This window comes from Mycetomoellerius zeteki, unplaced genomic scaffold (assembly GCF_001594055.1).
Source record: "Mycetomoellerius zeteki isolate Tzet28-1 unplaced genomic scaffold, Tzet1.0 scaffold12, whole genome shotgun sequence".
In the NCBI taxonomy this organism is placed as follows: Eukaryota; Metazoa; Arthropoda; class Insecta; order Hymenoptera; family Formicidae; genus Mycetomoellerius; species Mycetomoellerius zeteki.
The window spans coordinates 1039465-1059422 of NW_017256126.1; the positions used below are offsets into that span (position 1 = coordinate 1039465).

Below are 19958 nucleotides of genomic sequence, written 5' to 3' on the forward strand. Positions count from 1 at the left end.
TGTGTGTGTGTGTGTGTGTGTGTGTGTGTGTGTGTGTGTGTGTGTGTGTGTGCTAGCAAATCTTCTTCCTAGAAAATCGTTTCATATGCTGTCATTTAATACTGAAACTGAATTTATTGTATATATTGTAGTTTACATTTGTAAATCTGTGTTCACATAAGATAAAAGGATTTTCAATCGATCCATGAGTCGCAATGTAAAATCCTAAATGCTTAATGCGGCGTGCGTGGCATACGTGATCACGCGTACGCAGACGTGCAACATTCATGCATCGCTGTATTGAAAAGTATATCCCGCCGGATATTCAGTAGTTTATCAGCGAGTTCAGCGAAGCATTTTGATGATCAAATTTATTCCTTCCAATCGAATGTACAACAGATATGATGGATAGTGGATTAAAGGATTTTTGCGCATGTTGTACGGGATTAAGAGGATAGCAGACGAAGGGATTATTGTTTTATAATCCCGGTGACCTGAATTTCCTTGGACTCTGCCGCGGAGTTTGATCGCGTTTAGTATTCCAGTATATCTATATTCATGAAAAACATGATACACGAAAGAAACTGCTTGTTTCCTTGTCGCAATTAATTGATAAAATATGCACGAATAAATAGACAATCTAAGATATTACAAAGATAGAATTCTTATAATTAAAATAATCTTAAATTCTTATTTTTATCAATGTTAATTATTGTAAACATAATAATAATAATATATTAATAAATGTTTAACATTTTATTAATTTCCAACATAAATACAAATTTAATATTTAATAACATTTTTAATATACAATAATTAAAAAATCTTATACAAAAATATATATTTATTATAGCTAAAAGTAATTAGTTCAAAAATAATAACTACATGTGTTTATAGCATTATAAATTTACAAATTATTTAAAACTTATTTAAAATTACTATTCTTATATGTCATGGATTAACTTTTTATACCGTCTATAAGCTGTCGAGTCGAAAGTAAAGTACAATTTGTCAATAGATACATGTCAAAATGTCACCATAATACTGTTCTATTCAATTTACGGTGACATAAATGCCAATATGGTCCTAAGCGAAAAAAAAACGCATATAGGCAATTACCAGGAGAGGCAGATCGGAGTTAGAAGGTATCTCAAAATAAACGGCACGTGTCTGATGCGTTACGGAAATATCATAATCTTCCCCCTTGCACAAACGACACCCAGTTTCCTACCAGGTGGTCTCCCCTCCTACACTCTTCCCTCGCTCAGTCTCGTCATATTGCTTTACGCCATGCGGAACATCACATGCGGATGCCATATAAAAACGAAGGCAAACCGGCCACATGACACTGTGGATAATAATAACGTTACGATACCCCATTTAGACTTTCGATAGTTCCCCCCAAAAGAGTTGCTTCATCTACCAACTGCTTTTGTCTGCTATCCTGATCGTAGCGTCCCTTTCATCCATTTAAAGGGCGCGAACGTCGGGACGTCTAGTTCTACCCTCTCCCTAAACGTCAACGAGGGGTAGTTAATATCAACGCACGCGTGAGATAGAGGTGCGATATTGATAAATGTTCAAAGAAGTAATTTTAATGCACATATTAAACGTATTGATTTTGCACAATAGTGTTTTAATTTATTTTTTAATTTAAAATAAAAATATTTTTTATTTAAATAATTCTGATATTTTATTTTGTCCTATTATAAACATTATATAATTAATTCTTTAATTTTTTCAAAATAATAAAAGTGATATTAATAGTTTTATATTTTTTCAAAACTATAAAAATGATATCAATAGTTTGTATTTTAAAAATTAACTGTATTTATATATACAGTATAAGTTATTCTCTTTAATGTAATTATTGTATAGAGGAAGATCACCGATACTGACATAGGTCTTCTAAAGCGACATCCCCTTATTTCTTAGAAACTAACCTTTGCACCTTATTAATACTAATAAAAACGTGATCTGCTTAGCTAATTGAAGAAATACAAACTCATAATTCATATATTTGTGGCTTATTTCTATACCAAATCAGCTAAAAACAAATTCTATGAATCCGAGAAGAAAATTCTTACAGTGTTCTTTTGCAAATTGCGTAATCAAAATAATAGTGACTGTATTATTGATAATATTATGTCATTTTAAATGTTTATAGTTTCATAAATTAGTTTTCTTTACAGAATAGGATATATCTTTATTTTTAGAATAGGAATGTTGGCATTATTGCCTACTATATCAATTTTGGAGCCCATTTTATCAGACGCTTATTTTTGCATAATTTACGAAAACCTTAATTATTGCAAAATTGCAAACAGTATTATAAAAACTGCTTATACTATCTGATAGAAGACACTTTTTAGTTTGTATTTATGTTTTTGAAGTTGTATTTTTACCTTTTGTTTAAGAAATATTATCTAAAAACACACAAAGTGGTATGTCGATATCGGTGACTTTCCTCTACTACTAAATAATATAATATATCCCTTTAATTGTAAAATTATATATATAATATGTGAATGAAGTTGAAATAAAGAATGTATCAAATTACGGAGATATGTAAAATTTATGTACATAAACGGTATACTCGTATTCATCGATTCTATAGATCAAATATATCATAGTATTGATCTATGTTGATGAACACTGAGAAAAAGGGACCAACTGTGAAAAGAGAATGAATGGAAGGTCCACGTTTTAACACTTATTTAAGCAAAAATTTAAATAAAGGCTTAATTTGACTTCAAGTTCATTAAATATGCAATCTGTATCATTGACTCTCTTGATAAATTTACATGTAATGGATCTCTTTATTTAGGTTCTCGGATTCAAAGACACATATATATGGCTTAAGGATAATAATTCAAGCCAGAAAAAAAGGGGAATTATTCGCTTGACAAAAGCCCTCAATACAAACTCTAAGGTAATTTTTATACTTTACAAGCCTTATTTCAAATAATATTATATAGAGAGAATTCTCTGACAGAGAGATTTGAAATTAATAATTTCTATAAATAACTTTTTAAGTTAAAGGTTATTAATTTATTATCAATAAAAATATTAGTAATAAGATTTTGACAACATAGTTATATAAATTTTCGACAAGTATAGGTATATAAATGCGAAATTGTATACGAAAGAACCGCAACATTCTTAACATAATTTACGTTTTATCGAGAAAAGATCATCTGGGCGGATCAACAGAAAATCGTACAACGTCTTAAACGTGATTACATCTCGTTTGCTGATTTGGAGTCTGAAAAACCTTTAATACGAGAGAAACGTCTACAATTCATGTACGAAGATATATCAAATGCCATTAACGACGAAAATGATGCTGTCTATAAATTACGGATATTCAACGATGAACTTTGGGATCAGGAATGGTATCTGGTAATAACAGTTTATAACATTTATACGTCTTTTTTCTGTAATAATTTTTTGACAGTTTCTTGTATACTCTTACTGAGGGGATTAAAGATTCATAATAAAATTGTTTTAATATATGAAAATTATTGAATTTATCTACGAAAAAAGTACTGCCATATGTATTATATCTTTACATCAATATAACTCCAGAATTATAAATATTATGCACAGGTATAAAGTTTTTAAATACGCATATTTTTAGAATTTTGTTTGTAATGTGCATCCAAATAAGCTTGCAGAAAGTCACTTGATAAAAGTTGTACTCAAAATTTATGCAAAAAAACAAATATTATGTCAATAACAATTCAAATAAATATAATTAATAATTTTGTTTGTTTGTATAATAAATGTAATTTATTTAATTTATTATTTACTACGAAAGAACACATAACAAAAGTGTACATCGATACATGTAATAATAAAGTATACATACATAAATTTGCAGAAACTTATATAAGAACCTTTCAGAAGCTAAACTGATCAACTTCACTTATCGTAAGTGATTAATTTATAATTTCATCAATTTTCTCTACTTCTTATTTCTGGAAGTACAGCAATTTAGCTTTTGAGAGGCTCATCACACTGTTCTTTTCATTTTTTATTTTTAATATGAATTCTCTTTATCAACCGTCGTAGCAAGATACGAGAACGAATAAAGCTTTGCCGAAGCTCGACTTAAATGTTCTGCCTCTCTATCGACTGGGGATAACTGGTCGTGGGATAAAGATTGCTGTTCTCGACGACGGTATAGAATACACTCATGATGACCTGCGGAACAACTATGTATGTAACATTTGCTTCAAATTTCATCTCATAGATGACGAAACAAGTAACTTAACAAATATTTTTAAACCAGAAAACGTCATTTTCTATTGTTATATTTATGTTTTACATATTTTATCATATTACATATATTATATTTAAATTATACACATATTAGGTACAGTTAAAGTGTAACTATAAATATTTTAAAGTTTTGATTGACTAAAAAAAAATTTTATGAATTAAGTAAATAATTAAAAAATAGGTACTCCAAAGTACTTATAACATCATGTTGATCGTACTCGTTATATCTAAGATTGAACATTATATTTTTATATAAACCGATATTACATATATTCACAATTTAAAAAAAGAATAGAAAATGTTTTTAACAAATGATATATAATAATATATATTATCTTAACTCTATCTATAATTATAACATTTAAAAGGATGCGGCCATTAGTTATGACATAAATGAAGGCGACGATGATCCTTCTCCAAGATACGATATGTCAGGTAATGTCTATTAAATATTTGTACAAACGTATATAAGACAATTATGTTAATGAAATAAAATTCGTGGGAATAGGTCCTTTATGTGTCTATTTTGCACGTTTGTTTAATAAAATAAATTTTAAATGTTCACGTTATTTAAATCGCGCAAAGTACTCGTTTGGAATAACTCGCTTGGAATAGTTTGTGGTACATTAAAACGTGTCCAGAACACATTTAGTAATATATTTAAATTAATATCTACACATAAACCGATTTGTAAAATTAATTTCAAACTCACGCGCTTGCAGAAAACTTTGTTACTAATTTCAAAATTTTACAGATTTTGCACTGTCTAAACTAAACTATTTATCTTTCTAATCAATCTATGTACAAAGTTATTACCTTCAAGTGCTAATTAACATCTTTTTATCTTTATATTTAAAACTATTTATTTTTTGATATTTATTAAGAATTAGATTTTAATTTATATATATATAATTAAATAATATTTTTTATATCAAAACCAATTAAAATATTATCTAGCAAGATAAATATAAAAGAATTAAAATTTTTTTAGTTTAAAAATATGTTAGTTTTTTTTAAATATTATCATATCGTATATTATATTTCTATGTATAAGTGTGTATATGTTTGTATATAACATTTACAAAATAAAAATGTAAAATTATTATTCAAGAACGTAAGTTATTTGCAACTTTGTATAATTTTAATTATTAAAGATGTTTTAGTAAAATACTACATATTTCGAAGTAATACACTTACAAAAATTTCTATTGTAGTTAAAAATGATCGAACCAGAAAATTCTAATCACATAAATCAAAATTCTGGTTATCTCAACTATTATATTATTTTTTTTATGAATGTTAATACACAGGATGGATGTAACTCGGTCATTCGAATAATATAGTAACGACATTACATCTCAGATAGCACAGGATATTTTATGGACATACATTTTAAGTTCAGTTTGTGTCCATACGTTCATGGACATAAATGGGACTTAAATTGGATGTAAAACTTTTAACAGTTGCAAAATAAACGAATATATACTCACACATATACATATTTACATTATTAAATTTTATGTAAATATATGTATAGGTGTACAAATAAGTTTTAAAGCGTTTTTAATGAAATTTAATATTTATTTATTTAGAAACGAAAACACTCAATTATCAAAATAATCTCCATCATTATCTATGACCTTTAGCTATCTTTCGGGCAGAGCTTGCGAATTCCAGAAGAGAAGAAGGTTTCGTCTTTCGATGCGATAAAATTATCCACCCATTTTCGCAATTTTTCAAATGCTCGAAAGTATACATCGGACAAGACGTTTTGCATTGACCGGAATAAATGATAATCAGAAGGGGCTATGTCTGGGCTATACGCCGGGTGCGGCAAAACTTTCCAACCAAGAGCTAGCAACGTTTCCTTTATAGGTTTGCCAACATGAGGCCTGGCGTTGTCATGCACTTAATGCATGCGGCACCCACTTTCCTTCCTTCAGAATCTTTCCCATCTGCCGTAAACGAATTGAAATATCTTATTGAGTTACTCCAAGTTGCTGTGCAAGTTCGTTTTGTGTTTGACATGAGTTTTGATCGAGTAATGCTTGCAATTCATTGTCTGTAACCTTCCGAAGAGCACCACTACGTTCTCTAATGCTAACATCAAAATCATCCTCTTTAAATCGCCTAAACCAAAACTCACATGTACTTTTGGATACAACATTGACTCCAAGAACAGAACAAATTGATTCACATGCTTTAGCAGCGCTTTTTCCTTAATGAAATTCGTATCGAATGCAGTGTCGAATAAATTGCTTATCGCTCGCCATTTTAAAACCATTTAATTTTGAGGTTAAGTTTCCAATTTTGTGAAGTCAATTGTGTTTTTTAATAGTACACATTAAGCATCACTACATATCAAAAGAGCGCGAAAGTATTTGAATTCTAAATTTAAATTATACGTTACACAAAAAAACGCTTTAAAACTTATTTATACACCTAATATTTATCTGTTATTATATGGAAATCCTAATAAGTCCAAAATAGTTCAATAATAATTCTTTTTCAAACATATAATGTTATTTTTGAGGTACAACTATTACATATATATTATATTACACATATATATTACACATATATATATTATATTACACGTAATATATGTATATATATATATACAATGTATTATATGTGCAATATATATAATAGCTCTGTCTAAAAAATGACATTACACGTTTGAGATAAAATTATTACTGGAATTATATTTTGAACTTATTAGGACTCCGTATAACAGATTCAAAATAGTCCAAAATGAGTCCTGAAAAGGCTCAAAATAAGTCCAAAAAAGGTCCAAAATAAGCCCTGAAACTGTTCAAAATAAGTTCAGAAGAGGTCCAAAATAAATCCGATAACGGATATTTTTAAAACATCCGAAGTTGTGTTAAACGTATATCTTATGGACGTACATCAGACATCCGAAGGATCTTTTCTGGATCAAAAAAGGATGTCCGATGTCCAAAATGGACGTTTGTTGAACATTCATTGAACGTCCTTGTGCTATCTGGGTATGTAAGGTATGTAAGAATTCGGTCAATATTTAATAAATAATTCGCCCGCAGCCCGCTGATGAGAAAGGAGGAGGAAAAGTGTTAACGTGTCGATATTAATGAAATTTGCGTGAAATTAGATCGAACATAGCTTCGTCCTCAGATCAACCCATTCACAAGTTTACAATCTAGTTTCTAGTTTATTTATTAAATGCCGTTATACAGGATCAAATCAATCACGCAAGCGATATGATTTTGAATGCTGCACATTTGAATAAAATAGACGCTGATAATCATTACTTAACTCATTATTTTGAAGTTTTAAAGCGTTATTTTAAAAATATTTTTCTCTATCAAATTCTCTTCCGGAAAAAAAATTATTTCTATATTTCTAAAAATAGTTATTATAAATGAAAATTTTTATAAATTGTGAAATTAGATTTTTTTATAAACGCAATAAGTCTAGAGTAACTTTGCAGAATTTGTAATAAAATACATGATGAGAAAGCGTTTCTTCTTTATAATTATGTCTTGCAAGACATACTGCTTGCATTTTTATCAGTGGATATTATATTATCCGCATGAAATTACATACGATTATATTTTGAATTTTAAAGTCAAGTAATGCAGCATGTTACGTAGCAAAATCTTCCACATAGACGTTACCATCGTTTGACTGCTCTCCACAACGAACTTCGGCAGACTTCGCCGACCCGATTGAACATTACTGTTTCATGATCGTATTACAAATTCAACTACTCCTCAGGGATGAACGGTCACGGTACCAGGTGCGCTGGTGAAATAGCAATGGAAGCCAACAACCAAAAATGTGGCGTCGGTGTCGCTTTCGAGGCATCCATCGGTGGCATCAAGCTCCTCGATGGTCTAGTGAACGATCGTGTAGAAGGCGAAGCGTTGGGATACGGATCCGAACTTATTGACATCTACACGGCTTCCTGGGGACCGGCGGACGATGGAAAAAGTTTGGAGGCACCTGGTAGACTCGCTATTGAGGCGCTCGAACATGGCATAACAGAGGTCAGTTAGCCACGAAGTGTTGTACTCTAATATATTTTATTATAAACAATATTTCTTAAAATTAAATTTTTTATTTAACAGAAAAATTTAGGAAAACAATTAGGAAACAAATAATAGATTATCCTAAAGGCAAAGCTAATCTTATTATCGATAATTTTTGAAAATGCGGAAAACGAAATTTTTGCGATAAGCATTATGTTAAAAATTTTTTTCTTAAATATAAATTCAAATATAAAATTTATGTTTTGTTTCTAAAAACATTTATAAAAAAAAAAGTGGAAGTATGGAAGCTTTGTACTCGAAAGTCTCTTCTAATAGGATTACGAGTGGGTTGGACTTTACGTCAGAGTGAAACAGATTTTCTGGTAATTTAATGTTTAAACAAGCCTTTAACACCGACTAAGCTTAACTCAACGTAGTTAAAGTTTAACAATGTTTTCTACGGTGATACGTTACTTATTGATCACTTTTTCAAACAGTATAAAATTTTTAACTATTTTTTTTACTTGTTATGAATTTATCTTTTCTGGGCGCAATTTTTTTAGGATTTCTCGTGATTTATTCAGACTGCGTACTCTACGTGAACGTCCGGCAAAGTAAATTATGTCTCGCGATCATCAAATTTATTTCTGAGTTAATAAAATAAAAAAAATTTCTATATAATTTATTAATTTTGAAATATTTATTATTCATTTAACTCAAAAGTGTTAAATAATAAATATTTTGAAATATTCGACTGAAATTAAAAATGATTAAGAAGGTATATCTAGAAAAGATTTGACAATAATTTAATTGTGTGCAATATATTGTATATAAATGCAATAAAAGAGTTGTTGGCGTTCTGACTCTTTGAAAGATTTGTTATATCAATAAATACATTTTGTATATGATTCCAAAAGTACGTCGGCTTTAATATTACCGCAGACATTAGTCCCAAGGCTTCAAAGAGAGCTCGTAAAACGCTCAGGTTTATAAAGTGTTCTCTACTCATTTCTTTTCGAGGATTAAATATGGACGAGAAGAGTCTAACAACGGCCTGAGGGAAAGGCTCGATTTACTTGTGCATATTTATAACGGTATCTTTTATGCAACAGCATCTTTCTTTCTACGAAACTATAACACACTTTCCGAAATATTGCAGTCATTTTACAATATACATAATTTTCTTCTTCACTTAGCTTTAATTTGTTCTCTTTTTTTCATTTTTAGCTTGTTATATAATAAGTTGTTTGTTTTTTTAAATAAATTATCTGCATTCAACATAGTATAACGTGAAAGTTTCATCATTTCGTAAATTAATTTACTTTGATATCGTTTGTGGGAATACTAAATATTTGACAGGGTCGCAACGGCAAAGGTAACATTTATGTTTGGGCTTCTGGGAATGGTGGCTCTAAATCGGATGACTGCGGATGTGACGGATATGTTGGAAGCATATACACTGTAGCTGTCGGATCAGTTAGTCAAACCGGAAGATTTCCTTGGTATGGAGAAAGATGTCCTGCTACTCTCGCTACGACGTACAGTAGTGGCGCGTATTACGATCAAATGATAGTAAGTTCTCTTCTTCTAGTTCGGTGAGTTAATTGAACTGGAAAAAGATAGAAATTGAATAAAAATTGATGGACAATTCCGTGTGTAAGTTATTCATAAAAACATATAAAACATGATTGTATGAGGCGTGCAATATTTTAATATCTTAATTGCACGTACATTTTTTAAATATTCTTTTAAACTTATCTGCAAAACAAGGAAAGTTTATTACATATTAATAATGCTTTTGAAACTTTCACGAATATTTTCTTCAAGGAAGTTATGCGATTTCCGTGTAATTTTCTGTTATCTCCATGTCTTGATACATCTTTAAATACCAACGTTTCATAAACATTGCATTTCATAAATTTCATTTAGTCAGAGCGAGAAGCAATCTGATACTTAGTTGTAAGCATTAGGTTGCTTCTCGGTCTAAAGTGAACTGCAATATTCAGGAAACGTTGGCAATGATGTATTATATTAATTGTAAGACACGGAGATAATCCATGAAATTAAAAATCATAAACTTTTACTGAGAGCAGTGTATATAATCTTATTTCCCATACAAAATTCTCAATTACTAAATAATAATTTGACTTATTAATATCTCTTTTAGGACGATAAATATTCATGTGTGAGAGAACAAGATTCATTTTACAAAAGGGTGCTTGAATAATTTAAAAACTTTCATTTGCACTGCGCAGGCAACAACGGATTTACGAAACACCTGCACAACTAGGCATACGGGTACTTCAGCTTCCGCCCCATTAGCTGCTGGAATATTGGCTCTCGCACTGCAAATAAAGTACGATCATACTACCAGCAATCTCCCATTGAAACTTTTCTTTGAAACCCGGAAATGTTAACTTGATTACTAGTACTCAGCTACGTTTTAGTTTTAGCTGCGCCGTCGGTGAAAGGAGATACTCCGACCCAAATCTTTCTTTTCTCGTAACAGTATCCTCTCTATTAAAAGTTAACACACATCTCGTTATTAACCTTATAAACCTTATAAACTCAAGAAATTGAAATTTGAACTTTATTATAATATAATATAATGTATAGTGTTATAACAAAACGAACAGTATAATTAACAGTATAATTACATGCAATAATTAGTGTAGAATAAAGATGAACGTATATATAATATTAAACAAGTAGATTGAAATACATACGAGTAGTTCGTAATAATACATACATTGAAAAACTTACTTTTATTACTTTGTCAAAAATTTGCATGTATATACTAAAATTACTAGGTAATTTGGATCATAAATTATTTTTATTACGAAACTTTGCATTTCTTATCAAAATTAGTTTTAGTCTTTATTAATATTATTTTTACACTTTTTATATAATTCTTTTTATGCAATTGAATTTCTCGTGACTACAAATGCGTAAATACAATCTCCTAAAAATTTAAATAAATTCTTTAAGATAGACAAAATATAAAAAGAAAAAAGAAAGAGGGGAGAGAAAAATTCAACATATTTTAAGAAAAACAAGATATAAAAAAAATTATTAATAATATTTGAACACATATTCTTAGAATATTTCTTTATAATTTCTCCTTTTCAGTTCCATTTCTTTATTATCGTAGTCGTATCTTTTGATGTCACTTCTAATGTGGCATATCAGAAGTTTTTTTTACTTTGCTATACTATAACTTTTTTATTAATAAAGATACCTACATACATTTACAATTATATTCTTCGATATTTGGCGTTTTGATAAAAAAATTTTGCAGTATGTTTATTTTTATATGATATTTTTCACAAGTGTGATAGAGAGATACGTGAGAAATGATATAGAATGGCACCCCAAAGAATTAAATATATATATATAATATATTCACATTGTGTGCGTATATATTTAATTTTTTGGATATACATATATAATACATGTATATACTCCATATCGTTTTGTCACGTAATTCTATATCGCACTTGTGAAAAATGAACATATAAAAATATGTACACACACGACCGATATAAAGTATATGTATTATTTAATATGGTATAAAATCTATACCAGAGAGCCACAGTATATGAAGTCTCACAATATATTGAGTCTCGATTTATCCTCGGTTAATCTACGCTCGAAATAAAAACATTATTTTAATAATAATTAGTATCGATATTCTAATCAAAGACGATATTAATTTATCTTTATTTTTATAGCAACAACTTAACGTGGAGAGACATTCAGCATCTGATAGCTTGGTCGTCGGAATACATTCCTCTCAGGTGAGCGTATAACAATTCAGGCCACGTGTATCTGCAATTGTGTCAGTTCAAATTCTTATTCTCTCATGTTACGGCAAAATAGGTCATGACGTTGTTTGCAATATGAAACCATAATTCAGATGTAATCTGCAGGAAATAATTTTTCTCGATATGCTGTTAAAAATAATTCTCAATGCGATTGATCGTGATTGACAAGCGAGGTCGCAGAAGGATTCCTGAAATAAAATGATATTGAAATCTAATTAAGGCTTTCAGAAAAGAGAGAGAGAGAGAGAGAGAGAGAGAGAGAGAGAGCCAAATTCTAGTCAACTTTTTTTTACATAAATTTTACTCTTCTTCAAATTTTAGTACCAGAGCACACAATTATAACTTCATCAATTTTCTCTTTTTTTATTTTATGGAGTTAATGAGCTTTATTTAGCCTCTAAAAATTTAATTACTTAATATTGTTAATCATCTTAATTGACTTTAAACACATTTTCTGACAGTTTTTCAATGTTTTTAAACATACAAATAACCCGTTTGAAAAATCCAAAATAATTTTTTGACATTTTGAAAAGTATTGGATATATTTGTTACATTTTTCACGATCATCAAACACACAACTCACAACTGTGTCATGCATGAAATATTTTTCAAACAATGATGTGTAACTTTTATTGAATAGTTGTCAAAGAAACGAGGTCACGCATACGTCTAACACGAGAAAAAATTGTTGTTCGATCAGCCTACTAGTAGGAATGCGTATGCAGATGGTCATACATATTTCTATCCGTTATTGCTTGTTCTCGTGTAATTTATATTCCGTACTAATTGCCTTCTATTGTCATATCGTAAATTATAAAAGAAATCGTGATAGCTTTCATAGGAACATTTACCGTTCACGTTGATGAGTAATAGTTGTAATCATATTTCATGTGCAAACATGTGATATTTGACAATTAGTACTACAAAATATTTTATATTTATTCAAGGGATATCAATATCAAGCTTCGTTGTAATAATGTTCTTCCGGGGCCATTGAAACATTCCATTAATAATGCGAATATCATTTTACTCCCATTATAAAAATTTTAATAAGAGAAAAGGTAATCAAAGAAGTCAAAGAATAGTTTTCTCCCCTTTAGTATATGCTCACGGCAGATTCTTTCCCAGTATAGAAACTTTAATATTTGAATAACTTTTCAGCGAAAATCCGGGCTGGTTTAAAAACGCCGCTGGATTTTGGTTCAACTCACACTTCGGTTTCGGACTTATGAACGCGTACGCACTGGTAATGGCGAGCTACAACTGGACGACAGTGCCAGAGAAGACTATTTGCAGAGTGGATAACGCGTATATGTGAGTAAATTAGTTTAGCGGATTTAGAGCGGTGGCTTAATTGTATGATATGAACGTCGTATTAACCGGGCAGCGTAGGTCTTACGAATAAAATTGGTTAAATGCTTCTGATCTTGCTTAAGCAGAAACAAATATACTCTCGCGGCATTTAGTCTAATTTATATTTAAATTATTAGATTGGCAAAACGTCCGATCTTACAGATCGTTTTTTTCTTTCTTTCGGTTGCTCAAAACCATATAATTGCATGAAGATTAGATTTCTCTAATTTATTAAATAAAATATTAACGCGGATTAACGTTGAGTTATTAAGTTATTATTGCAAATAGATTTTTACAATGTCTAGTCACATACATAGTTACGCTGAATCGTTAGGCGATGTCTACAATAAAGTAATAAAAAATTGATCAATTGTAGTCAATTATTATCTTTACATTCAACTGTGATTGATTAATTTCTTACAGCTTACTACTGTTACAGACATCGCGTTAGATTTTATTTCACATTCATGACTCATAAATGCTGAAAGAATAACGACCTTTCGTGCCATTTTATAATTCTCGAATGTCGCGTCAATCGAATACGGCGATCTCCTTTTTCGTAGAAGCATTTGCAGATGTTCGACGAAGCGCAAGATAAGAAGCGCATCATTAACTTGAAGAAGGTCATAAAAGTCTTCATTCGTTACATTACGACAGTGCGATAGAAGCGAAAAAATGGAGCATCATGGAGGACTTTTCTTCGAAATACTTTTTGAGATACTTTTCTGATAGGATATTTTATTTAGCATCCCAGGAAACAGTTAGAACCGAGGGGGGGTACACACCTACGAAAGTGATTTCCGATTTCTTGTATTCATGGTTATTTCAACGTGATTGCAAAGTGATTTTATTTGTTTTCCGACAGAAAGTTCGAGACGCGCGACCGAGCGTACAACGATGTTTTTTTTGTTCGATTTCAGATGATTTCTTGATTTCAATGAGGAATGCTTGACTGTCTCATTTACTGAATTTCTCGTTAATTTCGTAGGTGAGTAGCCTCTCGGTTAGAACTTTTCGTACTTATCGTTAGATAAAGCTAAATATACGAATATACATAATCATTACAAAGTGTCGTAATCTCTCGTACAAATAATCGAAAATGGATGTTCATCTCGTTCATCAAGATGTTCCTGTAACACAAATATACACGTGCACGTATCTCTACACTTTGAGGATTTACCTTGTTTCATGTCCGTGTTGTTACCTACTTTACACTAAGCTTTGCGATTACTCTCATAATCCCATTATGAGTGACGAGATTTTCAGTTGAAAACAGCTTAATTTGGGCTTTTTACGCGAGATGCTCTACAGTATTATATCATATAATTATTCTTACCTATAAATCATTCACTTATAATTATTATACATAATATGTGTGATGCATTAGAATTTATACATTTCAAAAAAATGCCAAAAAAAATGGTTTATAATCATATTATATATTATATAATTAGTTATATAAGATTTATATAATTAATAAAATATAACATGTACAACTAATTTATAATTTATATATTAATATAGTTATATATATATATATACTTTGAGTTTTTTTAGAAATTGTATGAAAGAATTTCTACAAATTTCAATCGTACATCAAAGCCCAGAAGTTCTTCGTACAATCTGTCAATATTTCAAGATATTCAATGGCTTCGGTTTTCTTAAAACGTATATTTTCAAATTCATTGCTTATACGCAAAAATACAATGTTTATGGTTGCAGTGCCGATATCAGACTGATATATAGAAGTTTAAAGAAACTGCAATTCGATACCACTAACGTTTGTCGGACATCGGGGAGTGAAATAATATTTTTGGAGCACACAGAAGTCGAGGCGAATCTCAAGTATTCTCGTCGCGGGGCACTGCAGATGCGCCTGACTGCGCCTTCAGGTATTATAAATTTGATTTTTGACTTTTCAATCAGTCTCTTCAAAATTTTCTCTACGTGCCATTGTTAGTAAATTAAGTTTGTGTATATTCGCAAGGGGATCAAAAAACAGATTTTTTTCTTGTTTCTAAGCTTCGGACTGTAGAAAAAGAGATAAAAGTGTAAGTAGTATTTTTAATAAAACTTTTATGCAACAAAAAGTCTCTTAAGTCAGTTTACTCGGCTATGCTTCATTTGAAATGCACCTCTGGAAATGTCAATTTTCATTCCGACTCATAGAAGTGAAAAAAAAAGAAAGATGAGAGAATAACCATGAGAATGGTCGCGAAATGGACTGTTTTACGTTCTTAGCTAGAAAATATTTGAGAGAAATATTTGAAAGATTTCTAAAAATATCATGCAAGGAAAACCCTTTATAAATATGTATATCGAAGATGAAGTCTCCAAGAATATTCTTGGAAGCTAAATGCAAATGTATTTAGCTATATGCGCGCGTAGCAATTCGTTCATCAACCATATTTATCGAATGCTATTTACGATTGCGTTTGAGTTTATGAAAGAAGTAACTAAAAAATGCGAAGGGAAGAAATACAAAGACATAAAGAAAAAATAACAATTAAGGTATTGAATATATAACTAAATTATGATTATGTAATACCTAAAATAAAAAAATATTTTGATAGTTTCGCGAAGGAAAGATAAAAGATGAGTTTTGAGAGAGAGAGAGAGAGAGAGATATTTTTTAATATATATTTTTATACATCATATATACTCATATTTACATAGAATCTAATATCTACCTGTTCCTTTTGTAATCTAATATTAAAAATAATTTATTTTTTATTTGTATAAAATTTGAAATTATATTTAAGATAGCCAAACTATTTTATTATTACAAAATTAAAACGTAATCAACGTAATTAAAAAAAAAAACATCAAAAATGAAATCTACATTCTATCATTAAAATAAATTTTTGGAAGAATTTTACTAAATTTACATGAAAAGACATTACGCAATTTTAAATTTATCGATCGAGAATATTGCATAATTTGATGTAACACAGCTTTGGAAAGACGGCAAATAACGGATTCTAATGGATAATTCCAACAGAATTAATATTACCATTAATATTGCAAGTCACGTTTCTGTGTCGCATAGCAAATGCAGTTAACAGCATAAATACGTTCTTACTTCAATTTATAGCTAGAAATTCAATTTAATGCTACTTCGATGTGGCCTGTTTATTCGAAGAGAGACAGAATTGAAAAGAAATAGGATTTATTTGTTCAATAATGATTGTCGAACACTGCGTTTAGTAACGTACTTTACTGTATAAACCTTATAAATGTATAATAAATACCAGAAAGAAAGTCTATAACTTTGTATCAAATAGAACGTTGCTTCAAACGCAGACACGAACAAATAGAGAGAGATAGTAATCATCACATCGGCCAATACATCGCGTTATTTAATTCCGTACACGTTTTCCGATTGACGTTGTTATCGACAGACGACGTCACTCGCATCAGAATATACCAAAAGAAATTCAAAATGTATTGAAATGCAAGAAAGAAGTAAATCAAAACATCCAGACATCTAATGCAACAATATAGCTTTGGGATTTATTTTTTTTTTATTTTTATATTCGCGGTTTAACCAGCAGAATTTCAGCGAAAACACTCTGTGTTTCGATTCATTATTATATTGCATTTTTTATAATAAATATAAAGAAAAAGGAAGTTTTGAGTCTTTTTTTAATAGAAGACAAGTTTTAATATCAATCTTCTTTAGATCAATTTCAAGAAAAAATTCTAATCATTTGGATAGACGTATTCATTTACTTATATTATTAAAAACTTTATTTTTTAAATTTTTGTTAAGCTATTTCATAAAAACCTTTGAATACCCTTTGTCTCTCTCTCTCTCTCTCTCTCTCTCTCTCTCTCTCTCTCTCTATTAGATTATATTATTATTTTTATAAAATATATATAGAATAAAATAATATAATTTTTATATTTCATATTTTTATTATTATTTATGATATTATTAAATTGAAATATAAAATTTTATTTTAAACTTATTTTTATTTCTTGTAAATAAAAAGATTAAAAATATTTTGGCTAATGATATTCATATTTTATTTATTGTAAAAAGACCTACAATTTTTCTGTTTATTAATTATATTAAGAGATGCTTGCAATTAAAATTTATTAAGTGGTGAGGTGATATAATTCATGTTATCATGAAAATTTACTTTAAAAAAAGATGACGTTTCTTTTTATTTCGCATAGTCTGTAATTAGGTCATGTGTGTAACGTTAATCAAAATGGCAAGCACTACACCTATAAAAAAGAATCAATAATGTTCACACGCAACTGTATTAATGTCTGCGTTTTTTGCAGAATCGATCGTATTTAAACTAAATGAGATGTATACGTGCTAGTAATAACCATCATATAAACCAAATTTAACTTGACGTTTTCATATTAACGGAATGCGATCTTTCTTTTCTGTTACGTAACAAAAATACCGTAGATATTTATGATATCCTTAAAATTGCGTTTGTGCATTCATGTATACGCAAATTCTATTTATGCAAACCATGTACTTTATTTATTAGGGACCTCAGCCCAGATTCTTAATCCAAGGAAGTTGGATAATTCTGACGCTGGTTTCACGAAGTGGAAATTCATGTCCGTCGCGACGTGGGGTGAAGATCCTCGAGGAACGTGGACCTTGGACATACTTGACGAAGTAAGACTGAAAATATCTTATAGTATTCTATTCCTTACTTCGAAAATGACATAACTCAAAAAGTTAAGTTTCTTAGAAAAGAATAAAAGCTATTTTTCAACTTGACAGAAAATTATTGTCTAATCAAATAATATCAGCAAAATCTTAACATGATGAAATATCATTTATGTCATGTTTCACAATTTAAAAAACTATTCTTTTTGATTTTTGTTTTTTGATGATTTTAATGATAAAGTTAAGTTAATTCACTTTTGATAAAATAATATTTACTTAACTCATTCATTTTTATAAGAAAACTTTATATTCTCTCTACCAAAGAAACATTTTATATTAATATTATAGATATATTACTCAATACTGTATCGGATAGAATGTATCATTCTCAAAATATGTGTATTTAATGGTAATTGTAAATATATAAATTCAGGAAGGGTGTTTCGGTTCTGCACATAAAGTAGAAGGTTCACTCCCTTTTCCATCAAACATCTCCAATTACAACCCATGGGTTTCAAAGGTCTATGTACCACATACAAACATATCTGTATGAATAAATTTGCATATCTACATAATATCTACATACAAGTAAAAAAATATGAATTTTTAAGGATTTCTTTTTTACAAAAAGATATATCGGAGCCCACAGGTTTACCGATAGCGATTACATAAATTATTGAAATGTTTAATGTAATTGATTTATCACATATTGATTCATTGAAATTATCTCTCCGCACATGCATATTTGATCGTGTATATTTACGCCCTTTCAGATAGGTCCGGAGCAGAATAATGGCACAATTGGAATATTTACATTAATTTTGCATGGTACCGTACAAATTCCGTTTTATCGTCGGAATGGACCGCGAATCTATAACAAAGACTACAATCGAATACACAAAACTGTAAGTAAATATCATATAATTCGGTTGTTTATTATACGATTCATTATTTACATTTATATGTATATTTTATTATTTATTATATGTATATTTTACTAACATTGCTTATTTTAGTATGACATGATGGAACCGAACGCTGCAAATACTATTGAAGATAAATACGACCATGTATCATTGCCAGAAATTAATAGTATTTGGTGTAAACAGTGGTTGAAAAAGCTACTAAAATTATGATAACCAACTTTTTACTTATATTATTGAATATTAAATTATTAAAATAATTAGACTCGAATAATTACTACGATATCCACCAAAACGGTCATATTTATTAACACTCACATAGGCTTACATTAAAATGAACTAATCATAACAATACTGAAAAAAATGTCTAATTGGATTAATTGGAATTCTAATTAAAAATGGATGATTTTTTTGAAAATTTTCTGATTAAATTTATTAGAATTCTAATTGACATGATCAAAATTGTAAATGATATAATCATTATCTTCCGGTTCGTTCATTTTTAATCAGACATTTTTTTCAGTGAATAATATCTTTTATTAATTACATCGAGCTTCCATTTTGAGAGTACGACATAATACAGGAATCGCAAATTTATGAGAACTTGCATGTATGTAACAAATGCTAGATAATGGATTGCGATATCTTTGTATCAATGATCGCTTAATTAAACAAATTTCTCGCGAATACACTAACGGGGGTAGTTCTTTGTAATATTATCCTATGTGTACATACATATAATCAGAGATACATAATTTACCTTCAATTCGTTATACGTCGAGTGTATCTCTCCTATCCCTTCGTGTGCGGCTATCTGGACCATTTAACAACTGACATTAGCGGTAATAAACATTACTGAATTCGAGACGTTACGGAACTGGATAATAGCTCTTGGCTCTGTGTACATACAGAGAGTACACTGTAAATCATGAGTTACAACAGGCGG

General features: G+C 29.5%; 1 protein-coding gene across 2 annotated transcripts in view; it reads left to right on the forward strand.

The window, feature by feature from the left end:
- Positions 1 to 19225, forward strand: part of LOC108730987 (neuroendocrine convertase 1) — a 50247-nt gene extending 31022 nt beyond the window's left edge. For both annotated transcript variants that reach the window (XM_018461028.1, XM_018461021.1), the window contains exons 3-15: positions 2807 to 2911; positions 3172 to 3381; positions 4054 to 4200; positions 4632 to 4698; positions 8020 to 8291; positions 9633 to 9845; positions 10529 to 10629; positions 12005 to 12070; positions 13259 to 13411; positions 15173 to 15342; positions 17962 to 18095; positions 18863 to 18994; positions 19106 to 19225. In XM_018461028.1, coding sequence (XP_018316530.1) covers positions 2807 to 2911; positions 3172 to 3381; positions 4054 to 4200; positions 4632 to 4698; positions 8020 to 8291; positions 9633 to 9845; positions 10529 to 10629; positions 12005 to 12070; positions 13259 to 13411; positions 15173 to 15342; positions 17962 to 18095; positions 18863 to 18994; positions 19106 to 19225 — 1890 coding nt within the window. The remainder of the gene's footprint in view (positions 1 to 2806; positions 2912 to 3171; positions 3382 to 4053; positions 4201 to 4631; positions 4699 to 8019; positions 8292 to 9632; positions 9846 to 10528; positions 10630 to 12004; positions 12071 to 13258; positions 13412 to 15172; positions 15343 to 17961; positions 18096 to 18862; positions 18995 to 19105) is intronic.
- The last annotated feature ends 733 nt before the right edge of the window (positions 19226 to 19958 follow it).